This window comes from Hippichthys cyanospilos, chromosome 22, assembly GCF_059441005.1.
Source record: "Hippichthys cyanospilos isolate Australia breed blue-spotted pipefish chromosome 22, RoL_Hcya_1.0, whole genome shotgun sequence".
Taxonomy (NCBI): Eukaryota; Metazoa; Chordata; class Actinopteri; order Syngnathiformes; family Syngnathidae; genus Hippichthys; species Hippichthys cyanospilos.
The window spans coordinates 4,069,581-4,096,681 of record NC_142390.1 but is presented as its reverse complement, the minus strand read 5'-3'; the positions used below and the strand labels follow the sequence as shown (position 1 = coordinate 4,096,681).

Sequence of the window (27,101 nt, the reverse complement as noted above, 5' to 3'; positions counted from 1 at the left end):
GCGGCCCGCAGCATCAAGAAAAACATGAAATTTGACGCCGGCAGCAGGACTTGTGAAAAAGAATGAAAAAAAGAAGGCGATTGTCAACACCCCCCTCATAAATAAATAGGTTCATGAAGTGTCCAGCTATTTACGACAGAATAACAACAATAGGCCCAAAAATGGCTTCCCCAACGTTTTTATCACCATGGACGCTTGAGATTTCTATTGCGTGGGGGAGGGGGCGATTCTAATATAAAGTGAGCTCACTGTTAAAGACAAACTAATGCGAGCCCTCAGCTTGCTTGAGTCTGGAAAGTACTCAAAAAATCATCCCTGGACATTCAGTGGCTTGTACAGTCACTGAGAGTTCAAAATCACCTCATAGTATTTTGTTATAACAAATGGCAGTGATATCATAGCAGAAAGAACTATTATTATTCAAAATATCACGAGATGTGTTGCTTTTGGGGCGGAATACACAATACAGCATGTCGTCTGTCCCAAGTGAGAAGAGAGGCTGCACGGACTGGGAGAGGGAGAGGGGGAGGAGGAAAGAGGAGGCGGGAGAAGGGGTATGTTGTTTTTTTTTAAGCCAATAGACATTCAGAGCTGCTAATATCGTTCCTCGACTCTCTAAGCGGGTGCCAGAGCAGCGCAAAGTGCTCACTCCTGGTCATTCTCTCTTTGACACGAGTCCGAGATGAGCCTACAGAAGCTTTGCAGTTAGTTTGGGTGCACGGATGCCCTCACAAGCAATTGCATTCTAAGGGAATATTGGACCGGCGTCGCTTCATTCAAGCCTCTTGGGTGAGTTTTTGGCACATTTAGAATTGTCATGATGATTAAGAATATTAGATCAAATGTGTTTGGGAGAAGCGTGTAAGATTTTCATCTTAGAATGTGGACTACACAGGTCAGTGGTGAAGGGGTGCGACTTTTGCTTTCCAGATGTGTGGACTCAGCTGTTACTTGTCACTCAGGTGGTCCTGCTGCCTTTCTCTTGTCTGTCATTTTACAAGCCCACTCTATGTACCTCTCTGACTGCTGTTACTGTGGACAAACACACACTGTGTTGTAATTAGAGATCCTGTCATACTAGCAAATTAAAAACGTCACGTTTTTTTTTCTTTCCAGGACTTTTTGTTTAATCAATAGAGTAAAAGAGTGTAAAAAATGAGCAAAATAGACACGCCCCTGCAGTCAAACGTGCACTGAAGCCAGTAGCGGCCTCTAGCGGTGGTTACGGAGAGATATCAACCCAGCAGGAGCGTTTACTTAGTGTACGCAAACTGCACTTGATACATTCATTCATTCATTTGGAACAGAGCACATTCTGAGAATGTTTAAAGGGGCGGAGCCTGCTTCCCCCAGCTGATACCCCAGGCGGGGTTTTCATCGCTGATTCGGGATCAGAGCAGTCGAAGTTGAGGATCAGGTGACGAGAGAGGTGTAGAACACCCCCCTTCGTGGGGGGCCGTTCTTTGCTGGGGGGGGTCTAAGCAATGCTAAGCCTTTGTTAATGAGTATGTATCTAGTGTGTGTATGCGTGTTTCCTTGTCTGTGTGTGGCGCTTGAATGTTGCGCGCGACCTTGCGCGTACATGCACACAATCGCGCGCGTGCGCGTGAAAATGGGGTTTGGATCCAGTTGGGCGTTAAGCTACGGTTAATTGGTCAGCCATTTTTCAAGCCAAGCGAGCATTCACAGCAGGTATTTTGAAAAATGCACCAAAGCAGTAGGTGGAGCTAAAATGCTTCAAAGTTGTAGGGCCTAATAAGCTCATCAGAGGCCGCAAGAAAATCAGCATCGGTACATCTCGAACATCTGATCAGTGGTACCATTCCATGGCTAAATAAAATTCTACTTAGTGCAATTTAAAGGGCCAGTGCATCAAAGCAACGGGAACTCCTCTCGATGAAAAACAACAAAACTCGACCTTGGCACTGAATGTTTTGATTCCGATTCGCTCCTTCAATGTTTTTTGGCATTCGTTGAGTGAATCTAAATCTTGAATAGCTCCACCACAGACGTGGTTTAAATATGTCGTATGGGCATTTTTGTCAGGGAGCTAAGTCCGCAATAAGTGGCCCCATCCTTCACTGTTCATTGTTTTGTCATATGCAACCCAGATTCTCAGTCTCGGGCTGTTGTTTAAGCGCCAGAAAGGAAATCCAGCTTTCAAGATTGTTTTGGTATTGTTGGACACTGTCCTGGAAAAAAACAAAAAACAAAAAAAACTTTACAGTCAACAACTGAAGTAAGACAGTAAGACTGAGCTTAATTTTGGACTGGAGAAGCACAAACGCAAATCCTCAAATGCATATTTTACAGGAATCGTGGCTTAAATGCTTGGCTTGATGTCGTTTTACAGCACAGAATATTACAAGCAACTTTTCGGGTGTGTTGCGGCTGGCTGACTCATGATCTAGTCAGATGTTGCCACGCACACAGCACTGGAATTAGATCAAACAAATTGAGCTAATAAGAAACACAAACACGAATGTCGGCTATATGCGTCTATACGTGCAAACGCGTGTGTGTGAGATCTCCAATTGCACACACACAACACTGTCCCGCACTGTGCGTGCGTCTGTCAGTCTCGTACCTCGGGCCAACATGTGCACACAGTGCCGTTTTTGTGCAGCCGCACACTGGAATTAATCCAGCTGCGGGGTGTGTAACTCATTGCAAACATGAGGACACACACACACACTAGCCAAGCAGCAATTCAAATAATAATTGATGGAATAATTGATAGACATCAATTTAAAACCAATGAGTGACAGCTCTAATGTATTTTAATCACAATAACTACCACTCTATATTAATTATACTAGTAATAGCCTATTTAAATAGAAAAAGGCAGGCATATGGATCTATTGTTCATGAATACGCCTCATATTCATTCCTCATCTCATCGGTACGGCACTAATATTAGTCTTCTTCGCGGAGGATAAATACTCAGAGCTCTTTTTGATAATGTTGCCGTGTAATAATACTTCCTATGTGTTTGATCGCACTAGCACAAAGTCCCAAATCCTGCTCCCACCAATGGAAAAGTTGGTTTCGTTGCATAAAATGTTGGATTCACGTCTTGAAATTTGAAACAAATTCAAATGGTTATACCGAATGTGGAGTCTGAGTGTTAGCATACCGGGGGTTGTCATCACTCCATTCTGACCCATTAATATGCGTCGTTTTTTGGGGGTGGGGGGGTGCTCGCGGTTCCACACGGAACCCTGCAGGCCACACTGGCTGCACAAGGCCGGTATTATGGTCAGTTTGTGGGAAGTGCGACTCAGCCAGACATGGAATAAATGCCCTTACACGAATCGGGAGACCGCAGAGCGAAGACTCCCAGCTGTGAGTGAGAGTCGCTTCGGCACCAACTTAATTACCTGTACACACAACTCTATTTGATGATGATTAAAGCTCTCTCACGCACGCATGCTCCAAAACCTTCCCAGACAGCTCAGTCTCCAGCCACGCAGACTTAAAAAGGTGATGATTATTAGATGATAATAATTAAAAGGCTTCTTAGTCTAATAGTACAGATAGGATCTCGTTTAAGATGTCGGCGCGGCAAGCTCGTAATTATTCCCAGTTATGTGACCACCCGGAGACGCGGCGAAGTAAGACGAACGACGGCTTTTGGGGGTTTTATGTGCCAATTTTAGAGATGTTTTCACCTCAAGCTTTAAGGACCGCATGCTCAGATAAAAGTCAAGGCGATACTCAAAGCTCACAACTAACGAATGAGGTCAGACGCGCACGGCCACGGAGGCAATTACGATCTCCGCGTTGCCAGTGAAATGATGACATTTCAGAATATTTACGGTTTGGATGTTTGGCTGCGTGCTCTGTGCAGGCTGATCAAAATATGACAGATGGGGATAGAACCAGCTTATCTTGCATTGGTTTAGTGTCACTTCTCTGCAAGCGCCACCAATACACCAGCATCATCTCGAGGTAAACAAATGAACGACGGTGCATTCATATTACCGTCTGCTACAATAAATACAAATTGGAACGGATTAGGGTATTTACATGTAGAAAGTGACTACTTACGAACAATTCAATTATACTGGAAGGAACTTCGAAAGTAGAGGGACCGCCGTACTCTTAATTGTCTCATATTTGATACTGTGCTTATAAGATACCACTTTATCAACATTCAATCTTTTACCCCTGGGTGGTCATCAGCGTCTGCGAAGCATCTAGCTCTGTCGCCTCACAGCGTCCCGACGGATTTTCTCCAGAAGGGAAATGGTTTTTGTCCAATCTGATGCTACTCGGAGTCAGGAAGTAAGAGGAATCTCCGGAAAGTGAGGGCGTGGAGTCACTTTTCTGACTATTTGTTAAACAGCCGCACTATTGTTGTTGTGTAGCATCGCTTCATGGCTGTAGCCAATTAGAACTTGTGAGCAAATGTCCTGCCGTTTTTTAATGTTTAAAAAAAAACCCGCGGAGGCTTAATGTCCTAGGACTCTGCTGTATTTCTTCGAGAGAAGAAGCGTCGTCAACTCTAGCGGTTAGCAGATGAAAGCTTGGGGCTTTCCAAGTGCTGGGCCCGAGTGATCCAAACAGTAATTTGACTGTTGTCTGGGTTACGGTGTTAGCGGATCCATTTGTTTCTTGCGCGTTTTGTGAAAGCGAGCCTTAACTTTCCTTTGCATAAATGAGCTACATAAAAGTGCCTGCTGTGTTTATACAGTTGACTTGGAAAAAAAAAAAAAATCAGACACTTTGCTGCGAGCAAAGGCGTTCATTTATCCCAGGCCAGCCAAGCGTGAAATCCAACATGTGAGAGCTTGTTTACGTGTGTACATACAGTACAAGTCTTTTTGATGCGTGGCAGGGATTTTGCTAACTGTAAATCAAGCATTTTGGAGAATATGAAGGAGCGGAAGGCTCTCCTGGAATGCCCTTTAGGGCCCTTTCAGACATCTGGTTGTGGACGGCCAGCTTGGAAGTCCAAATATGTCCAACGGAGCCCCTTGGGCAAGCGTCGCGCACATCATTACGGCCGGCCAGCCGATGCCCGCCTGCCTGAAAGCCTATCATTTGGTTCCGAAGGCTACAAATATGCTGTCGAGCTTTTAAAACCACTTCCTCTTGCTATTGCCTCTTCCATCTGTTGCAGATTAGTTTTCAGTGTGTTTAGAGAGCTGAGACGACGCTCACGCGGGACCGATAGTAAACTCTGAGGAGGATTTTAGTCGGAACAATCACTTTGGTCCAAATTAACAGAGGCCATCCAAGGATACGGCCGGCTGGGAGATGACAGCCGGGTAGAAATGAGAGAGCGGAGTGGAGGAACAGCTAAGAAATGGTCCATCAACGCTGCCGTTTGTGAACGACGGGCATTGAAAAAAATAAATGCAAAAAGTGTACCCCGGTGTTAGGAGCCTACTAAGCAAAATACAGTAATAATTAGATTGATGACATGGATAATTTTTCATAACATGATTTTGCAAGAGTGCAACTAACGAATAGTAATTCATTTTTTTTTGTAAATTAAATTGAGTCATTGGGTTTTGAAAATGTTTTAAGCTCACCCCTCAACAATTTTTTGTCATAAATGGGCTAAAATAGACTCTTTTTTTCCAGTTAAAATGGAGTCTGCTTTCATCGAGGACACATAAATCAGAGAATATGAAACAGAAATTCTGAGTATTTTGACGATTTAAGTCTCTAAATTATCAGAATAGATTACTTTGATTTTCAATTTGTTGTCGATTCATCGCTGCACGGCTAGCAAAAAGCATCGTTTTGAACTTGGATTCAAACACTTATAATTTATTGGTACCTTTTGAGTATCGTCTTAATTTTTTTCAATCTGATCAAATGTTCCAGCAAATTGTGACCATCCCATGCATGAAAAAAAGATCAAGTTTAACTCCCAACGTCAGCCAAAACCACCCGTAAAAGCAGACGTGCTGAGCTCAGCGGATGCCTCTCAGCTGATTTGTTATCTGCCTCCGCGGCGCTGCTGGTTTAGGAACCCACATCAAGCTCATGAAAATCCTAGCGCATTCAGAGCTGATACGGTTTCACTTGTCTCAAACATCCGAGAAGAGCCATATGGGCCCAGAGTACTGGAGGGCCCGGGGCGTCCAAATTGCCGTTGCCAGCTCTCGCTGTGTTTGAAGTAGCAAATTGTTGCAAAGAGATAGTAGCAGTTGTGTAACTCTTAACCACAACAACGCTTATCTATGATGCTTGACTGATGGATCGTTGTCATTAAGCCGTTGCGTACACACCCTCGATCCCTGGCCCGCATCTAATGTATCTATGAAGATGTATCTATTGTACTAAATTCAGCGTATGTGTGTGGGGGGAGGGGTGGGGGCAAATGTAACTCAACTTGGCCGTCTTACACGACGCTATCAAATGATTTGTTAAACATACCTTACGTATCCCCGTCTGAGGTGCTTAGCATTGATTGACAGCATTTATCTTGGCTGACAAGTGGCACGACTGCAAATCATTTTGTCATACAATTCTCCACTTGAGTCAACAACATTGTTCAAGCCACGTCTTGTATGACTTTTGCTTGCAAGTTCGGTTTCCTTGCAGGTTCATTTGCGGTGCGCATACTCCTTTTCTGTCTGCACTTTTTCAAATCGATTCGTTTTTGCGCAAAAAAATAAAAACAATTTGGGGACATTTTACCCGCGGGCATTTCGAGCTCAAAATGGAAACAGGAGTCTGTCGTCTATGGAAGGTTCCTGTTTGTCCAAGCAGTCAGCAATACTGTACAGTATGTGGCCACACACAAGTAGCAAATAGTCCCACAGGACCAAATTATCCCCCTAAGAAAATTGCACCACGCATAATCTGCATGCTGATTTGCATTGTGTGGGGTCCGAAAGAGAGAGAGAGAGAAAAAAAAAAAACATCCTCGAGTTTTCGGCTCTGCTAGAATACAAATACACAACATTGACCTCTGGAATTCATTAACTTTGCGATGCAACTAACTAAGGTATGAATGTAAATGTCCGTGGTTTGCCCTATCTTCTATGTATGTGCTGGGGGGGGGGGGGGGGGGGTTCTGCTTAAAAAATGTTTCTAAAAACTCCAGCCAAAGTGGAGATTTGCCAAATTCTCCGGATCCAGAGTTTTACGTCATTCCTTTACTCTTTAGGCAGTTTTTCATTAAAAAGGAATACATTAAATTGTTGTCAATTTCAAAAACCCGCAAATGGATGTGTTCATGAAATGACATTACATGGGGGGTGGCACTTCTCCGGAGGCGGCCATGTTTATTATAGCTACAGACAATGGTAAATGCAGCACCTCCTGCTGGCCGTAATGAAAAACGCTCCAACTCTTACACATAATCCCTCGAAGAGATTGAAGTTCTCTCTGATTGGAGAGAAAATGGCAAACCTACTGCCTAAATCATTGCATTGTTTCCTAATAGCTTTTGATGTGTTTCTCACTTGTACTGTAGTTCCTCAACGAATTTGTAAGTGTGTGTGAAAACACCTTCCCTTCATGTTAATCTCTTCTCAGTGTGATGGGTGGGAGAGTTTCATTTGAACATTCTTTGCGCTGGTCCATCTTTATCTCAGCACGCGCACCTTATTGGGTAATAATATGGTTTCGATTTAGAATCAACAGCAGGACATTTGTTAACATAACGGTGGAGATCAAGTTTTGAGCTCAGGAGAATTTTGGAGTAAAAGACTTGAAGCTGTGTGTAGACTAATGGGAGCTTCTGTTAGATTAATCTAAAAAAAAAAAAAAAAGGGGAAATAACGCAAATGCGGTGAAGGCTGGGCATGCGAAACTGATTCTAATTGGTTCACGAATTCAGGATCTCACAACCTTTCCTTAAGGTCGCTTGCCATTTACTTGACAATTTCCTGCATTTTACGACACTTTTACGGCCGCCCCCATTGTCCCAAAGGCGTTTAACTAACACCCCGTGGTGGTAAGCAAATCTAGCGCTGGCTTTTATGACGAGGATGCTCAATCAGCCGTCGTTGAGCAGCGTCAAGGAATATTAACAGTGAACTGGCAAAATGTCTGCCGAGTTCTTTGCGAGGACTAGTTTTGGGCCAAGAAGAGGATGCAAATTGAGACGTCTGAGGTCTGGCGGCTGGATGGCAGCTGTGCATAAGGCCTGGGGTCAAGGCTGATTGGAAATTTGAAATAGATGCAACTGATATACTACACTTAGATAATCAATGTCATAAATCGTAAAGCAATCCGATTTAGCCACGCCCCCTGGTGAGTTTACGTCCAGGCTTGTCAATTGACAGGCTTGTGTATAAGTGTTACCGGATTGTAGTTTCGTTCGCGACAACAATTTTGACCTAAAATGATTTGGTTGTCTGTATACAGGGTTTAGGAAATATCAAAGAATCCAAAATCGCTCCTGTTTGGTCTTTGAGTTTTACGCTACGTTAGCAGCAAGGACGGCCTCTATCATTTGCTGTTGAGGCTCCTCCCCGCTGCCCTTGCGATTTCCGTTCAGAGCAAGTGGAGGGCCGCCGCCTGTGATATTTACATATTTCACCGCTGTCATCCAAGTGAAAATGGCCATTATTAATGACGATGGAGCGCGTTGGCTCCCTGCAGGCTCACAACAGGTCAAATTGTTATTTGACACATTGCATAGTGAAGCAAACTTAAATATCATCTCTCTAGCCACAAGGTGAAACCGAGGAATAAAAATGAATCCAAAGGAAACTATCGCATCCATTTCCACATGCTTGCACCGGCAAATGTTAGAGGTCAGAGGTAACTGCATAAAGCCTCCATTACATGTGACATGTGAACCGAACCAGAGTAAGATCCGTTCAGCGCTTGTCTAACGACTCGGCAAAACGCTGCGACGTGACGCGGCGCCTTTGCAACAACACTGGGGAACCTTCACCATTCCAATAACAACACCACGTTAACCCATGATCTAATCATCTGACGGGGAGTGAAAAATACATTGGAGATCCAGCAAACTTTTAGCGGAGGAAGCGGAGGAGACAACAAGGTCAACGTTCCCATTGTAGCTCCAATAGAAGCACAAGTCCAAGCCCGGGTGTGAAAGACGGATATGTGCCTATTGTGCAGGACGAGGTTACTCACGCTCCCATTCAGCTTTTCTCCCCAACTCATTGTCAGCCTTCTATTATCGGAGCGCCACACAGGGCACACATGGAAATACTTGGACGTTTCACATGTCAACATACGGGAGAAATAATGGGCGACTCGGAGGAATAATAATTGGAAATTTCATCCCAGGACAGTTACTATTGGGGGATATCATGAGAACATTTCCATTAATATTATGATAGCTATTAAAGTAAGACGCAAGTTTAAGCCAGAAATCATGTCGTCTTATTGCGAGGTGTCCGTTATGAACGCTCATTTAAGTTACTGAAGTTTCAGGCTCGGTTTCTCGCCTCACTGCCAGGAAAAAAGGCTGCGTTGCCAAAGCGCTCTCCGTAAGCGAGTTAGCATTCCGCATCGGCCGCGGCTAATTCGGCACATGACAAACAGCCCTGACGTCCCCTCTGCTAAGTCACTTAGCCCGGTCGTCGGGGGGAAGAGGGGGCGTCTTTGTCCCGCCGGACAATTGGGTAAACTCATTTTTCATTACAGAGCGTTTTCAATGATTCCTGCTTTTCAGCCCTTTCACAATGACAGATGCTCGCGACCTTGTCCAAATAAGTCCTAAGGCCAGGAGCTGCCGCAGCATGGCAAAAACCTTACGATTATTCATGAAAAAGTTCAAACTTTTCGCTCCCTTTAAATAGGTTTCACTTGAATTCACTTTTCTTCTTTTAACGACCCCCAAAAATCAAACCTAATTGTTGGATTAGGATTGTGCATCTTTTATACATGCATTGAAAAAAAGGGTCACAAATGAAATATATTAATATCATGCTTCGTTTGTATTTAGAATAGTAATTTTTGTTTCTGGTTAGGGAGTGTGTGGTCTTGGGGTGTTCTCTTGTTGACCTGAATATTACATCATGTACACTCCTAAAGTGAGTTTGAAGCTTAGGTAGATTTTTATAAACGATAACATGTCATCTAGCACTCAGGAAGTCAAGTTGGGGTGGTTGGGGGGGTGGGTGGGGGTGGGGGGTGTCACTTCAGTGGAGGACAGAGCGTGTGTGTGTCTTATCGAAGTGCTGGCGAGGGGAGGGACGAGGGAGGAGCCAGCCAGTCGGACCCGCCCACACACATGCACTCACGACACACTTGGGATCTCCAGACGGTCCAGATAGAGACATCTCCTCTCAAGGATTTCGAGATCCCGAAATAAGATGGTCCGCAGCTGCAAGGGGGCTTCCTCTTAACTTTTTCAGACATTTCAAAGAGGGAGGAGTCAGAAGGGAGGTTTGGGGGGTACTTCCTGACCCCAAGTTGGATCTGGAACTGATTAGAGCAAAGACTTGGTGCCGCAGACATGTAGAGCGAGAGCTGTGGGGCCGAGAGGAAGCAAGTGAACGTTTGGCCGAGGTGCGAAGAAAGATGCTTTTCCTGGAGGTAAGGACCAAACTCATTTCATCAGAGGTCTTATATTCCACGATTTGTCCCGTTTGAGTGCGCAAGTGGTCTCGCTCCGGCTGTGTGACGCACCTTGTGACACCATTTGGCCCTAAAATAACACACTTCAGCAAGCGATGGGGGATGACCTCGACCTTTGAACTCCACTATTTAATGTTTTTCCTCAAGCATTGTGGCACATTTGCTTCAAAATGTTTCCTTTACAGCTGGAAAAAAATCTCTGCTCATGGATTGGGAGAAGTCTATGTATGTATCGGGAACTTCAAATACAACAAAATGCTGTTCGGGAAGATCAAACAAAACATGACTAAAAATAATAATAAAGCCCCCCAGTGAAAAACAAAACACGCCTGCAGCGAGTCATCTGGGTAGTCATGACACCTCTGGTTGTAATCAACAGGCCCGGAGTAAGTCATCCGGATATTCTGGCAAACGCACCAAGGGCCGGGCTGCAATATCGAGGCTTTTTTTTTTGCCACTATTCCAGAACTCACGTTACTAAAATTAGCGCCGATTTTTAGACACGAGCGGAAACAACAACGCTGTCTGTACAAAATAAGACATTAATGTAGTCCTTCTCAATTAGTGGGGCGGGTGCGCCGAGGGAAAATGCTTTGTTTTTGCAATGTGATTTATTTATTTATTCTCTGAGACACTTATTTTTTCAGTTTTACACTAACCTGAAACCTGTAGAAACGCTGTAAAAAAAGTAGTCATCAGATGTTGGAAATCGATTTGTATGCTTCTTTCTTTTGTTAATGTGAAAAAGGAGACAGTTTTAGGCATACTTATACTTTTTTTAATAGATAATTAGTTCATTCATAGTTGATGCAGAGAGCGGGCGCGAAACGTTTAGCATATATATAATTGTGGAGCACTGCATTGAAGTCGTGTGAAAGTTACTTGAAAGTGTTACTTGAATTGGTGTTGTTTTGAGTAAATTAAGATTTACGCTCAGAATAACTTTTGGACCTAATCGGTCCAACGTCAGAGGTGAAGGAGAGCCCTTTTAAAATGTCAGTCAACGGGGGGAGGGAGCGCGCAGTTAACCGTTAGCCGACTACATCTGGCCGGTGTTTACACAAGCCCGATGTTGCGACTCCTCAAGTGCCTCCCAAAAAAAGCGCGCTCTACCTTGACCGACCTTCACCGTAGCGTCCCCTGCCACTGCCTGTCTTCTGGAGGAGGGCCAGGTGGCAATTTGTGCTCCCCAAAAGTGACAACCATTGTTTTATTGCCAACGGGTAATGCAAGTTGACCATGCAGGCTCGGAGGAGGAGCTGGGGGAAATTGCCTAATTAAATTGGTTTCTTCCACCAAATACAGCAAGTGTGTTTACAATCCACTGGTAATAAATAGTTTTAGATTCAATCGCTGAGAGAAATCGAATGAAATTCCATTGCTCCCATTGAAGAACAATGGTCTCTTTCAGACCTATAACATTTTTAGACCCACTGGAAAACGCAAAAAACTTGAAAATGGTCACCGGGGTCATTTAAATCCTTTATCCGCCCATAAATACATCAGTCGATGATGGAGCGCCACAAAATACAGACCAAAGCCATCTAATTGTGCCGCTGACTGGTGCTAAAAAGGTTACGTGAGATAATAGTGCGGAGTGGTCGGAAAAAGAATTCTCAGTGATAACACTATCTATCTGACCATAAAACCTGATAGATTAGGCACAGAAGAACAAAGTGACATTCAAATACTCCTTTGTCCCCAAACGGCAGCTTCAGTTTGGTCTTTAACAGCGTTTTTTTTAACGTGCAAATTTGGTGTTTTGAGGCCCTGGGTGTTCTGTATGCTAATGGTTAAATGCTAATACTTGTCCATCCTCGTTTGCATGACAGCCTGAAAGCTGAGAGACGTTTGCAACGGATGCTGCCAATGTCCGCTCCCCGTGTGAAGTACATTGCAAATCCAACTTTTCAATTCGGAAGATCTTATCTGAAAGAGACCGCAGGCCGCAGATGAGCGCACTGCACCCTTCCAGCACTCGTGTTTTGCCCATAGAGGTCATCGAGATCCCGACGACCCAGAAAGTGCCGCCCACATGAATGTAAAAGATGGCGCCTACATAAGAGCTGCGGTATTAATGCGAAGCATCTGTTTGCCCCCAAACAAATTCTCTTCTGGGCTGCATGTCAAAGCGACCGGCACTTTTTTTCATGCTGCGATGACGCCTAAGAATCAGGGGCGTATTTAGGATCCGAGGTCACGAGGATGCTACGGGGTAGCGGAAGGGATACTGTGACCACCACGTCATGTTTTCTTGCTTAGGAAAACTTGAACAACTATTTGATTTGACAGTAAATGCAAAAAAACATCAATAATGATTACATTTGCTATACATACACATATACCGGCAGAAGGTGAGGAGGAGAAGGTTTTGCGGTTTCAATTTTTTACAACTTTCTAGCTCGTTAACGTTTATTCGTTGAACATTTGAACCCTTAAAGGGAGACCGTTTTTCATTCAAAAGAAATAAATGATTATAAATTTCAAAAACTTGCAAATAAATGCGTCCTTAACGACCAACGGCATGTTTGAAATATAATAGCAGGTCTAGTTATTAAATTACATGACATGGGTGTGGCACTTCTCTGGAGGACGCCATGTTTTTTATAGCTAGGACAATGGTAAATGCAGCACCTCCTGCTGTCCGTAATGTAAACCTAGAAAATGAAGTTTGACATTTTTTTTTAGGTCATTATGTTTTTTGCTAGGTTTTTAAACCAAGGCATAAGCACAACATATGTATTACTTTGCCCCTAACATGTTTCCAAGTGGAAGAAATGAGTTGGTGACATTATGGCCTCTTGTAAGTCAATAATTCATGATTTTAATGCATTTTTATTTTTGGAGCAATGACAGCGTTTCAAACAACGCACACTATAACCCCAAGAGACTATAAATGGTTCCCATTATAAAAGTATTTCAATAAATAATGGAATCCTATTTTTCCCTGCTTTGAACGGTTCCATTTTTTTTCAATATCAGCTCTCCTAAGAGATACTGTATATAGCTTGTAATTTTTTCTTCTCTTTTATGATTTTTGATGAGAAAAAAAACCCATTGATTTGCTTTTCCACGAGACAAACACAAAATATTCCCCCCCCCCCAAAAAAAAAAAAAGTTCTTAAGTGAAATATTTGAGATGATTGCATTAGGATCAAAAATTAATATCTGATTTTAATACAATTGCTTAGAACACTAATGTAGATAGCAGAGGATGGACGATTCAAGCTTTTCCCAGATTTTTTATTCGTACTCCAGCTATGCACTTCTTCTGCATATTTAAAGCAGCGCTTGTCATCCAGGCCATTGTAGGCTTACATATGTTCTTACACAAGCTAGAACACGACAGATGTTTACTGGTTGGCAACATCTGTTGTCCAAGCACGGCGAGTGCAGATTTAAAAATTGTGCAAAGCCTGCTCATGTCTGAAAATGTCCTAAAATGTCTTCGCTTTAAAACACCGAGGCAATAGCGAGCCTTTTAGTTCTAATGGAAAAACTTGCTTGGATTTTTCCATAAGCCATTATCCCGAGAGCCTCTTAAGTGCTATGTTTTGATTTCTCATCCAGCATGAAAGAACTCACGAATGGGGTGACAAAGAAAAATACTTTTTTTTTTTTCAATTGTTTCCTCCACTCAGGGGCCGCGCACGATGAACACGGAGCGCAGCGAACGAGTGGAGCGTCCATCGCATCGAGGCCCCGAGATGGAGCCTCTTCCCGGGGGCAAGAAGGCCAAGGTGTCCATGAGCTTCCAGAGGAGCTCCACCTCGGACGACGACTCGGGCTGCGCGCTCGAGGAGTACGCGTGGGTGCCACCGGGACTCCGGCCTGAACAGGTAGCGCCTCAAAGTTTTCGAGCGGGTGGCTTTTTCATTCCGTCGGAATGTGTGCCGTTCCTAAACAAAGATTCATGCTTTCCCCCATAAAATGCACAACATATGCAAACATTTTATACTTTTAGCGGGAAATGGGAGAAGCAAACATGACCCTCTCAGGCATAGAGAGTTTTTACAGGCGGTTGCCTGTGATGGAATTGAGATTGACATCCTGGCTTAATGAATCGGGAAATAAAGCACGCACACACACACATACACACACAGTGGCCGCCATTCTCTATTGATTCCATATTTGCCGTTTTTGCCCTCATTTACCCCAAACTGTGAGGTAAACTACCAAATGATATATTGTCAATACTATTAGGTTCACGCCTTGGTTTTCACCATCAGGTCCAGATGTATTTTTCCTGTCTACCGGAGGACAAAGTGCCGTACGTTAACAGTTCGGGTGAGAAACACCGGATCAGACAGCTCCTCTACCAGCTGCCGCCTCACGACAATGAGGTAACACTGTTTACATTTCACGGGACTTTTGCAAATACGGTACTGTAATCATGACTCCACGTTTGTTTTGTTGATCGAAAAATTCAAAGCCAACGGAAGAACTCTTAGCTAAACACGACGAGAAGAAGACAAAATAGGGTCCTTAGTATACAGACTGGTGGTTCTCAAACGGGAGCAGGAATATTCCTGGGGTCCGTTTTTTCCGTTTCCAGTTGACTTCAAAACCTCCTCCAGTTCAAACCAAAATCCGATCATGCCAACAGAGAAAGTGGCAGATCCTACCGGCAATAAAAACGCAGCCTGAACTAACACAAACAGAACAATAGCCCCATTCCCCGGTCTGCAGAACAGCTTTATGGCGCGTAAAGCAACCCTCCTTTCACATCTGCACTGATAAGAGTTTACATTGGGAGATACAGCAGGGGAGCGTTATCAAGCCACGCGATTGCTGACTGAGGTGGTCTCTGGATAAACACGCGGCGGATACACAATAAGTCTAGTCAACATACGCAATGTTTGATGAGCGGCTTTTATAATGTTTGTTCTTGATCGAGGAGGAAGAATTCCTTGCGTTACTGCGGTTAGGGAGGGAGAAAGTGCACCCAGTAAGGGCAAGTCGCGGTCGTTTATCTGGAAATCGACAGCGTTTCTAAACGCGGGGAGGAAAAAAAATAAAAAACTAAAATAAACTACTTTTACGATTGAAACGACTTTGTTTGTCCCCACTAGGTCCGTTATTGCCAGTCCCTAACAGAGGAGGAGAACAGGGAGCTTCACATGTTCAGCGCCCAGCGGAAGAGAGAGGCACTCGGGAGGGGAACGCCCAAGATCCTGCCCCGAGCTCTCCAACACACTCGATGCGAAAATGTAGGTGGCGCGCCTGGATGCCCGTGAGCAAACACACACACACACACACACTCGTATAGAAACACACCAAGAGGTCATTTAGAGCTCATGCAGCCTTAAGGCAGTTTCTACTCCGGCAAAAAAAAAAAATGGTGGGTCACTATTGACGTCTGATTGGCTGATGTGATGGTTTGGAATTCGCTTATAAATGGGCCCTCATTATTTGGAGGAAGCAGGGGAAATTGAAATGCTCCAGTCGACTGGGTGAAGTCAGCTCCTCAAGAGGACGTCTAGCAATTTTCCTGGAAACAACTCCCAACTCCGCTGGACAAATTTAGTGTTAACGCAGGATTACAAAACCACACTTAATTTTTGCAAAAACACTCATTATAAGCAGCCGATTGATTGATTGATTGAAAAAAGTTTGGACACCACTGACCTGGAATGACTTTCAGTCGACAGTTTTGACCTTTTAACATGCGTGAGACGATTTTAATTTGGAGGGTGTTTTGCCTGGTACAGTTTGTCACAAAAAAACTGTGGGAAAAGAACTAAGTACTCATTGTTAAATCCTGCTTACAGACAAACAAACAAAAAAGTTATGACAACCGAAAACCTCCGTTTGCTATAACTCCGGACTATAATCTCGTCTGCGAATGATTTGCAAATGCAGCCCGCGTCGACCGTGAGATCCGTACCGTAAACCATTTGTTGTTTGAGTGTGGGAATGATTTTCAGAGCACTCAAGATGTCCATCAAACTTATGGAAAACATCCTTTCAACATCAACGGGAATTGAACAAATTAAAGCCTTCACCAGTAAGAAAAACCACATCCTTTGCGCGGCTATGCTCGCTATGTTACTCCGAGTCGCAAGTTTGTCAGCGCCTAAACAGAGACGCTAACAAGCGCGTCGTACGATGAGAACTAGCAGCACATTGCCGACACACACTAATCCGTTGTGGAAATGCCACTCGGTCACATATTTATTGGGTCGACTCACTGTCATCTATGTGAAGCCGCATGTCATCCAAACATGATTGGCTACTCTTCTACCTATGAATGCACACATGCTCGCAGACAATTTAGCAGGCTCGGGTTTCCGTCATTTTCAGGGACGTACGCGAGCCAAGGCCCTGTCTGTCCGCTCATAATAATAGCAAACAGCTGGGCATGCTATCCTATCACCGTCCCCTCGCTTTTGCGGGTTAAAAAAAGACTTGTGATTGGGCGTCGGGGCACACTTGGACGAGCTCTGTAGTCACATGAGCTTTGATGACAAGAGACCAAGGACGGCAGGCTCTGTTCAAACTCTAAACGCGGCATGAAATTGACGACTTTGATATTATAGCGAGGCAAATTAAAAGAGCGGCCTTACTCCAAGCACTGAATGTCAGCTACAAGAAGACTAATCCCGAATGAAAGAGGAACGGGCAGCTATTCTCAAAGACGTGAAACACGATCTGCGGTTTTGTTTCAAAAGATTAAAATGCTTTACATCCACGCTACATTCGTTTTAGCAGTAGTTCTGGTTTCACGGATGTGTTTTGATTGGATGGCATCACTGGGATTTTTGGTTTTAGCATAGTCTGTTTAAAAATTGTTCTACACTACAATTTAAACATAATTATCAGGAGATTATCACTGCATTAGCAATATTCCTTTAATATGACGTTCATGCATCATTTGTGCATGATGGCCAGTGCGGCGGCGGTATCAACGGAGGGGAGATGGCGATCTTTGCCTCCAGGGCTGGGCCGAACCCCTGCTGGCACCCGGCATGCTTCGTGTGCGCGACGTGTCAAGAGCTGCTTGTGGATTTAATCTATTTCTACCAAAACGGCAAGATCCTTTGCGGGAGACACCACGCAGAAATAATGAAACCAAGATGCTCCTCTTGCGATGAGGTAAGCTGGAGCAACGGCGTTGAGGATCACCTTTGTCGGAGTTCGTGCCACTTCAACCGTTTGCACGCGTTTCTCCGTAAGATCATCTTTGCGGACGAGTGCACGGAGGCGGAAGGCCGTCATTGGCACATGAAGCACTTCGCCTGCTTCGAGTGCGGAACGATGTTAGGTGGACAACGCTACATCATGAAAGACGGTCGGCCCTACTGCTGTGGATGTTTCGAGTCGCTGTACGCAGAGTACTGTGAGGCCTGCGGTGAAAATATCGGTGAGTCAAATATTTGGATTCAAAACCTTGAGGGCCGTGTTCCTCTCCTTACTCAAAAACGTATCTTCCATTCCACTGCCCCGTAGGAGTGGATCACGCTCAAATGACCTACGAAGGCGGGCATTGGCATGCCACGGACGAGTGCTTCTGTTGTGCTCAGTGCAAAACATCTTTGCTAGGGTGTCCCTTCCTGCCCAAGCAAGGGCGCATCTATTGTTCAAAAGCCTGCAGCCAAGGAGAGGACATCCACGCCTCGGATTCTTCTGACTCTGCCTTCCAGTCGGCTCGCTCACGTGAATCCCGGCGCAGCGTCCGCATGGGAAAGAGCAGCCGGCCCGCTGAACAGTGGAGACAATCTCAAATCTTAAACCCCTCCACCCTTGCCTCAGCGACCGAGTATAAGTTTGTCGAGGGCGAAGTTGATGGGGATATCGATGTCATTGGGGAGAAAATCTCCCATCTTGGCCTGGATGAAGAAAGGTTCTGGAGGGATCGCGAGGAGCAGGATGGTGGGGGAGAGGAGGACCCCGAGGAATGGGCCCAGCATGAGGACTATATGACTCAGCTCTTGCTCAAGTTTGGTGACCAAGGGATGTTACATCAGATTCAGCAGCCATCCCTAAAATCCCCCCATGACAGAAACCATCTGATAAGTGCTTCCGACCCTTGGCTGAAGCCAGAAACCCTTGGAATCTCTGCCTCATCGCCGACGCCTACAAGTCCCACCCAGAGCCAAACCTCCAATCAATCCAGAGCTAACAGCCTTAGCCCTGGGCTCATGAGCAAGAAGCACCTTCCTGAAATGTACTGGGCCCAATCGCAAGATGGGCTGGGAGACTCAGCCTATGGAAGTCATCCAGGACCTGCAAGTGCCAGAAAGATCCAAGAGTTAGAGTTGGACCAAGATCAGGACCAGTCTAGTGCAGGCAAACATTCCTTATGGCATGACAACAGGCAGTGGTACCAAGATACACTGGAATGTATTGCGGATGAGCTGAGAAAAGCGGGGCAGGGTGTGGGGGACTCCATGGACTCACTGGCATTGTCAAACATCACAGGTAAGGAGGATGATGCTGTTTGCTGTTGATGCTGTCTCATTGCCCGCAAAAATGCAAAAAAAAAACAACAAAAAAACAAAAAACATACATTTTCTGCTTGTTTAGGTGCATCAGTCGAAGGAGACTGCAGGGATAAGCCGATGGTCTACATGCAGGAACCTTTGGTGGGAGACTGTGAGAAAATGAGCAACATGGGGACGTTCAATTCATCGCACCTTCACCACAGTAACAACTCTCTCAACCTTAACTTGGAGAAGGGTAGAGAGGAGACAGCACCGGAAGGAGACCTATCAACGAGGGGAGGACTTCTCTCATTATATCCGCATTCAGAAGCATCGCCTGCTTTTATACACGCGCCGGCTTTGAGAAGGACTAAGTCACAGTCCAGGCCTCCGCAGATGGTCAAATTCACAGACGACACTGTAGATAACAGATACGATGATGGATTTGAGGTCAATATTCGAAAGCATCCGATGAGTGAGAGACCGCAGCGGCGGGCTTATGCCCGCGATGAGGCGGGTCGGGAAAGAAGCCGTCCATCGAGTCACCGTGGGCGCGGCCAAAATCCCCACCACAGCAGGCGCCACAGGAGCCGCAAAACCCATTCGGACGTCGCCCTGAACATGGTGCCTTTAGAAAAGGCGCAGAGACCGTATCGACATCACAGACAGGCTATCGCCGACCCTCGCCAAAGGTCTCCGAGTCAACCGCCGGCGCGCTCTCAAACCCGGTCTGACTATATGGTCCAGGGGCAATCCAAAGGAGACTGTCGGCTTGAGCGTTTTCTGGGTCTCTATAGAGATGAGGACGAGTGGTGTTCCACTTGCTCCTCCTCGTCATCGGACTCCGAGGAGGAGGGATACTTTCTAGGCCAGCCTATTCCCCAGCCTCGACCGGCCGGCCGCTACTATGCTGAGGACTACCCCAGGGTCATTGCCCTCTCGTCCCAAAGCCACGGCTCAAATGCCGGTCGCAAAAAGAGCCAGCGCTCCAAAAACTGCATCATTTCCTAAAGATCAGTCTGCATTAAGATGTGCATTAGGCAATAAAGTTATGTTTTTTACAGGTGTTTAAGAACTCTAGCTATATGGTGAGTTGTAATTAGGCTTTAATCTATGGAACTTGCAAGGAATGAGTATTTGATGACAAAAAACTGTTAGTCAGAAATGTGTAAATTCAGTTGACGTTGAATTTTTGCATACGCATGGGCTGCAAAGTAGCCTAGTGCAATTTGAGTGACAACGTCTAATGGTTAGTTTTGTTTTTTTTTTTTTTTAAATGGTCTATTCTTTGCAGCTGTGTACAGTCACAAGGTAAACTACTACACAGATGTGGGTGATAAAAGTAGACTAAGAAAGTAAACAGATAATTATTTAACACAAAATAGCAAACATGTACTGTAAATATTAAGATTTGAATACTGGTGCGCTTGGCTTTAGTGAATGCTTTGAAGTGTGATTAGAACGAAAAATACCAGCTGTAAAGACAACGCAGACCTTCACAATGTTGAAGGAAGCGAGGAAGGTGACGCTTCACAAACTGTGTTCTCCAGTTAAGTGTCATTCAACAACGTCTGTCTATTGTAACATTCAACACAGTATGTAATGTCGAAAGAGTCCAAATATTCACTACATCCGCTGTGTTCTTGCCAGTAATATACCTAAGATTGTAAACATGCTTGTAATAAAATATTTTGGCAATGCTGCAGAAAAAAGTGGCCATTGATTCTCAACAACTGATTTCAAATGGAAAAAAAGGGAGAGGTAATTTTATTTGAAAACTGTTTTTATGATGCTCACTGAAAAGAATAGACACTATCTTTACAATGGTGACAGCATCAGAAGAGTAACTTGAACTTTTAACAGGAAAAACTAACACTGATTAACCTCCACCAAAGCCTGTGCTTGGGGTGTAAATCCAGAAATGAGGTGTCCATTGAGTCACAATCCAAGTTATTCTCCGTGGTCAGACGTTAATCCCGCCATGTTCCGTCAGAACAATTTGTCAGAAAATAGCAATCTAATCACTCCCCCGTCTTTGAAAGTTTTGGGTTGCTCGAGGTTGTTGAAGGCGTGGTCAAGTCACAAATAGGTGCTTCCGACTGTTGTATTGCCTCATCCATTTGGCTGATGAAGTGTTTGAGTTCCTCCAGACAATGTTCACGCATTTCCCCGAGGTTCTCCCTGAGGGGGACTTGGAGTTGCTTCTCCAGATTGGGATCTTTAGCCACCAGCATCTTCACCACCATACCAAAAGTTTCACAGTCCTGTCGGTACACCTGAGAGTGGATAGGGCAAAAAATAAAAAATAATAAAAAAAATTAATGCTTTTGTTTTCAGTGGCATCAACCATGGCATTTTCTGGAAGCTTTACAAATCGAGTTGGTGAAGTCCTGAGTTGGGGGGAAAAAAAGCTGCTTTGGCCCTGTTCGGTTCTTCATAAAAGGTGTAAGCACAATTCATTTTAGTTGTGGGCTGAAAAAAAAAATGAACACAACTTTGCAAGTTTCATCAACACAGCTGTAATTGCAGATGGCAGGGAATCAAGCATTAAAAAGCACTTGAAGCTCAAAGGTGTGACTTGGGAAAGGAAAAAAGGTCCATTTCATGGCTGCTCTTTATTTTTCCAATAAAGAAATACCTTTCCTGTATTTTGAGGAGTTTAAAATCTTGGGGGGGCATCCAAACTATATCCGTGGGTGCCGCCTCAATCACGTCAAAGGCTGCTGATTGGTCCAGATGACAAATAGTCCCAAGCAACCTCTCCTTTGGTCATATTGAACTAACTAAAATGAGATCCCCTCAGTTACATGAACAATGATTCGAGAGAGTATATTGTCATATGCATAGCAATACTACACAATGAAATTCTTATTCGGTTCAATTCCCCCGAGGAGACTGCGTTCCACCATCGATCAAATGATAAAGTATGCAATCAAAATAAAATTCACTTATCTCAGGAAATATCCAATCGATTACTCGAAGAGAGAAAATCTGTCTCTGAAACAATGTACTATGAATAGACTTCCTGTATTATAAATGACTTCCCCTATTATCCAAACAGGAAGGAAAACGATTGTGCTCAACTCTGGGTGGGGCCCTGTCTGGGTTTCAAACGTCCCCTAACTGGTTTTCTAAAAACTACGGCTTATTAAACCGGAGCAGAGATACACGTGAGTGGTCAACGTGTGCCTGCCTGTCCCAAAAGGGGGAACGAACACCAAACAAACGGGCGCCCTCAGTCGAACGCGGCCACCTTTGAAGCCAAAAGAAAAGTGAGTCAAAAATATCTGTACTTCAGCTCAGTCGCAAATATATTTGGATTCCGGAACAAATGAAAGGAAACACTCTTTGTGTTGCGGCCTGGAATGAAAGGAGTAAAACATGATCCACTTTATTGCCTTTCATGCCCCGTCGCTCACCATGACCAGCTAGTTTGTACTTCAGCCAAAGAAAACGCCGGCTACGAGAAACAGATCAGGTAGAATTTCAGAGGAGCTACGTCAACATGCGGCGCGGGGACGAGGCCCAGCCTGACGTCGACTTGATGGAAAAGGCCATTTAGAATCTGCCGGCATGAGTTTGGGTTTTAGCGTTTTCACAAGATCGGCTTGTGTACGTACGAGATGGCTGGACCAGATCAGATACGGAAAGCCAAACAATCACGGCAAAAGTCAAGTGAGTGCCTGCTGCGAAAGAACCACAGACCCCCCCCCCACCCGCCGCAAAAGAAGGTCACTGTAGCTATACACTCTTTGAACCATGGGAAAAGAATGCATGCCAATTTTGTGGCTGCTCGGTTTGTGTACTTTGTGAACCACTTTGGCACATAGCCATCCATCACTCATTCAGGTAAAAATGACCGCCATTTCAGAAACAGTGATATTAGAAAACTATTGCTCTATTTCAAGGAGGACGGCTGGTTAATGTTTTTTTTTTTAAACCTTCCTAGGGGGCGCACACATCTGGGAAGGGGTATACTTTTAAAATGTAAAAGGTAGGGACTACACATACACTGATAATCACTTTCCAAAATGAGCAATGATTAAGAGGGCTCCACACAGATGGGCTTGAAAGTCAACCGGCTATAAAACAGGCCTGAATCTGCAGCGTCAGCGAGCACGTTACAAGCGCCCGCGGGCTCTCGCGATGCGAGCGCGCCTCGCACGCTTCCAGGCAGAACCGCTTCGGGTTTAATGGTCCCAGTAAAGCAGCGGTAGCGTTCACTCTTGCAGGAAAGGCCCTCATTAGATGAGCGAGCGGAGTTTGAACCCCCACCCTGGGGTGGGTTTAACTCTGTTGACCTCTATTTATTGAACGCACAAAGCTATAGCCTGGTCAACTTTTATATCTTCACAGACATGGGCTAAGTGTTTCCAGAAACGCTGTTGGAAGACGTAAAGTTTCAACCGTATTATCGTTTGGTGGAATGAGCATTTGTTTTCATGACTCCATCCAGGGGTCGTTATTAGAGATTTACAAGAGTTAATAAAGAAATCTTGGGGAATTAAGCAACTTGTTGGGGGGATCATTGCCTTGAAACTAATTAGCGGTGAACAATGAAAATGGTTCCTGAAGGCGTTTTGAGTTTTAATTTGACGAATTCAGACATGTGGGACAGACCACCAGGACGAATTTCATAAATGAAGTCAAAACCTTCGTGCTTTTTTAAAATCGGAAATTCCGCATTTTGAGTTTCATGCACGTTGATCAATCAAAGTTTGATCAAATCGCTTTTGTCTTTGTTTTTGCTCATTTTAAAAACCTGATTAACCAGCTCGACACTAATTTGTCACACACAATCCTCAAAAAGATATCCTACCAGATGTTTTGAATGGTATTTATCAATGAAATGCACTTTTTTTTTTCTTTTCACTTTCATAACTAACTCACTCCCCATTCACCTGCCCGCAAAACAGATGCTACTGGAGGTGCTGAGCACTAAGCCTTGTTTTTATTTTCTATTCTTTACATTTCAGTAAGTGTATTTATTCTTTTCATTGGTTGAACTTGTGTTAACTTACCGTTTTCACTGTTTGTTATTGCATGACCAATTTCCCTCAATGCACAGAAATCTGTACGCCGTAATAGCTATTTTAAAGTGCTATATAAAGATGAGCATCAGTTCATCGCCTCGCTCAAACGGAATTGAAAAAAGAGAATCGATAAGAATATAGTATAGAGGGGGAAAAAAAGGAGGGTACCTTCTCAATCTCTTGGGCTTTAGTTGCAATCGCCAGCAACCGCCGCTTCTTAAAGTCGACTTTGGGTATTTTTGGACTGTCCTCTTCAACGAGAGCTGGCAATGGTTCTTCTTTTTCAGCTTCAGGTACATTGTTCTCTTCCTGATGGAGAAGCAGGAATGTAATTTCAACATCCATAGGATGGAGTTTCATTTTTAATGCAGTTACAATGGCATCTTTGGTCTAATACATCATAAAAGGTAGCCATCTTTAATCCACTGGGACCTCATGCATTCATATATACGTACAATGTAAGCCAGAAGAGCAAATGGCAAGATGTGGGACGGCAACTTGGTCACTGCTCTGTTGAAGGCCAGGGAGCAGAGCTACCCATCCATGACTAAAGTCTACTCACAATATATGAATCTGGCCATATCAATTTTCGCCATGATATTGCGGGCTGATGCTACATCACAAAAAGGCGTGTGCGGTCTGTGATATAAGCTAGTTCCCCTCCAAGCCAGTTTCCTGCCAGTGTGCATGGTTGGGCAACTGTCATTTTCTTAGCCTGCTTGTCCAGCGGAGAGAGAAAAAAAATTCCCTGTCTGAATCACTGAACTAAACAGACTGGGCGCCACCCACCATGAAAGGCAAACCTCGGATGAAACAACGGTCTTTCAAAACCGGGGTGGACTTTGCAGGAAATTATGTGGTTTTCAATGGTTTAGAACTGCTTTGCTTTGCACATGTTTTATAAGTTCTAAAATGACTGATTTGACAGGGGACTGACCACGCGCCAATAAGTCCCAAATTCATATTTCAGCCAGTTTGTCCTTAGACGGTACTGCTGTCTTTATTAAATAGGCATCCAAATAAATGAAACCGAAATACATTGTTTTTTAACTTGTGTGAGTTCAGTCTTGAGATGATTTCAGAAAAGCCTGTTTTGTGTTTGTTGACTCTGCAGGAGGCAGCGGCTGGGGGCCATTAGTGCAGCCTTTACCGGGGGCACAAGAGAGGCCTTTCATCTTGGCATAGGTTATGAATTTGTGCCCCCCACAACAAATAGAAACAGGATCAAAAACTGCAAGTAAGCAACAACGCTTGTACAAAACACACTAGGCATCCATGTTCTGTCATCAAATTTGAATGGACAGCTTCTGGATTTAATGTGCTTCCAAAGAAAGAGTTGGGAGAGGAAGTACTTGTTGAGTTTAAATTGCGGACCGAGTTATGTTCCATAGGGGAGGCACTCTCAGCTTTGTGGCGAAGATCCTATGCTAAAATTATGACTCGAGCTAATGCGTTTAGCCGTTGCGCTTCTGGGTGGCCGCACCAGTGCGACTTGCCACATCTGACTCTGTTTAACCTGCAGCTTCATGGATGAATTTGCAGGATATCAGCAAAACTATTATTTACAAAGCTGCTCTGGTCAATATACACAGCAGTTAAGAGCAGTGGTCTTGTAAAAAGTGTTTCAGAAAACATGCTTTCGACTTAAGGGGACACCTGAGCCTTTCTATGCAGCCACCATTATACATCCACGAGAGTGAAGTGTGCTTACACGGCAGGTAAACAAAAGCACGGGGCCACTTTTAAATCCATTAACATACTTCAAGGGGATGAAACACTCATTACAAAGACAGAATGTACGGGGGTCCGGATGCAGTTCTTTTTTTTTTTTTTTGCCTATTTCAACCTGTGAGCTCACCTTGTTTGAGGTGGCGCTGTTCGGGGAGCCTTCTCTTGACAGTCCCGGAATCTTTTCTGTGGAAAAATGAAAATACAAAGTAAATATTAAGAAAGCTAAGTGGACACATGGAGAAGGAGGAGAGTACGAAATTGAGGAGGAAATGTTAACGTCAACAAGAACGTTGAATGACAAAATATGTTTAGTTCCAGGATCCAGACAGTGAGGCTGACTTCTAAAACAATTGGGTCGCAGTCTGCATTTCAAACACAAAAGAATTGATCAAAACAGGACACCACTTCCCATCCCTCAAGGCTTTCTCTCTAAGCAACAAACAAACAAACTTTAATCAGGTAGATCCATCAGACATGCAAGCGTTCCCATTTCGCACACAGAAGCTGTTGGTATGAATCACGAGGCCGGACAAAGGCAGCTGCTGGATGGATTAGAAACGCTCCCTGTCTCTACCGAGTTACGTTTAATGATGGTGACCTTGAGGTACTTCTGAAGGAAATCCTCAGCCTGTATTTTACATCCCTTCAATGCCTGCTTTATTGAGAGCCGATGCACAAAAATGTAACTTAAACTATCATTTTTTTTATGAGGATTATACAGTAAGACTCCATTAAATTAATGTTAATTGCAGAAAACAACTACTTCATATTGTAGCAACGTATAGAATGGCTTTAGCCTTTAAGGCAACATGATCTAACAAGTCGCCCCGATGTTAGTTCTACCTTACAATGAAGAAAACAGAATGAAAAAGGAGGAAAGAAAGAGCCGGGGGTGGGCATAGCGTCCGTTGGGGCTCAACAAAATCATTCTACAAAGATAACATGCAAAAAGGATACTTCAGTATTTGCATTTTTTTTTAACAGTCCAGTGGCATTCAAATAAGTACCAGCCTGCATAATGGTATTTTGTAAGCCTTGGAACTGTAAAATACACTGTTCTTCCGCCACCCATTTCAAAAAAAAGATTAGGATTACAAACCCAGCATTGTCGTTGTGTTTTTGCATTTGTATTTCTATTGTTGAGATTCTGAACACTTCAGGCGAAAATTGACTTCTTAATTGACGTTTTTAAGAATATGTTTTATCCTATTTGTTGACTAGATCTGTCACTCAGGTCAATGCTTTTTTGCAAGACTGATGTACAGACCCGTAGACTCATGTCCACTGTGAGAAAAGAGCGCCCCCCAGTGGTGCTTAATTTGATCTGTAAGCCCCCGTTTATTATGTAGAAAATGTGCGTGACTTGCATTTATTTAGGACGCTCGTG

General features: G+C 44.2%; 2 protein-coding genes across 7 annotated transcripts in view; one reads left to right on the top strand and one right to left on the bottom strand.

The window, feature by feature from the left end:
• The first annotated feature begins 621 nt into the window (after positions 1–621).
• prickle1b (prickle homolog 1b) lies at positions 622–20,680 on the top strand. Of its 2 annotated transcripts, none has more exons than XM_088406582.1 (8): positions 622–789; positions 14,169–14,366; positions 14,757–14,870; positions 15,600–15,737; positions 17,419–17,622; positions 17,704–17,890; positions 17,977–18,948; positions 19,054–20,680. In XM_088406582.1, the coding sequence occupies exons 2-8, from the start codon at positions 14,181–14,183 to the stop codon at positions 19,959–19,961; spliced, it is 2,709 nt and encodes a 902-aa protein (XP_088262708.1). In that variant the 5' UTR covers positions 622–789; positions 14,169–14,180; the 3' UTR covers positions 19,962–20,680. The 2 variants fall into 2 exon arrangements, with proteins under 2 accessions (XP_088262708.1, XP_088262707.1); XM_088406581.1 differs by lacking the exon at positions 622–789 and adding an exon at positions 10,352–10,485.
• Positions 20,681–20,687: 7 nt separating this feature from the next.
• pphln1 (periphilin 1) overlaps positions 20,688–27,101 on the bottom strand; it is a 28,639-nt gene continuing 22,225 nt past the window's right edge. For all 5 annotated transcript variants that reach the window (XM_088406586.1, XM_088406587.1, XM_088406588.1 and 2 more), the window contains 3 exons: positions 25,842–25,897; positions 24,152–24,292; positions 20,688–21,226 (listed from right to left, as the gene is read on the bottom strand). In XM_088406586.1, the coding sequence (XP_088262712.1) occupies positions 20,972–21,226; positions 24,152–24,292; positions 25,842–25,897 (452 nt within the window). In that variant the 3' untranslated portion in view covers positions 20,688–20,971. The remainder of the gene's footprint in view (positions 21,227–24,151; positions 24,293–25,841; positions 25,898–27,101) is intronic.

Excerpts from the sequence above, each read along its gene's own strand:
- prickle1b (XM_088406581.1), top strand. Across the intron at positions 17,623-17,703 it reads GATGCTCCTCTTGCGATGAG|ATCATCTTTGCGGACGAGTG; the intron begins GTAAGCTGGAGC and ends TTTCTCCGTAAG. Across the intron at positions 18,949-19,053 it reads GGCATTGTCAAACATCACAG|GTGCATCAGTCGAAGGAGAC; the intron begins GTAAGGAGGATG and ends CTGCTTGTTTAG.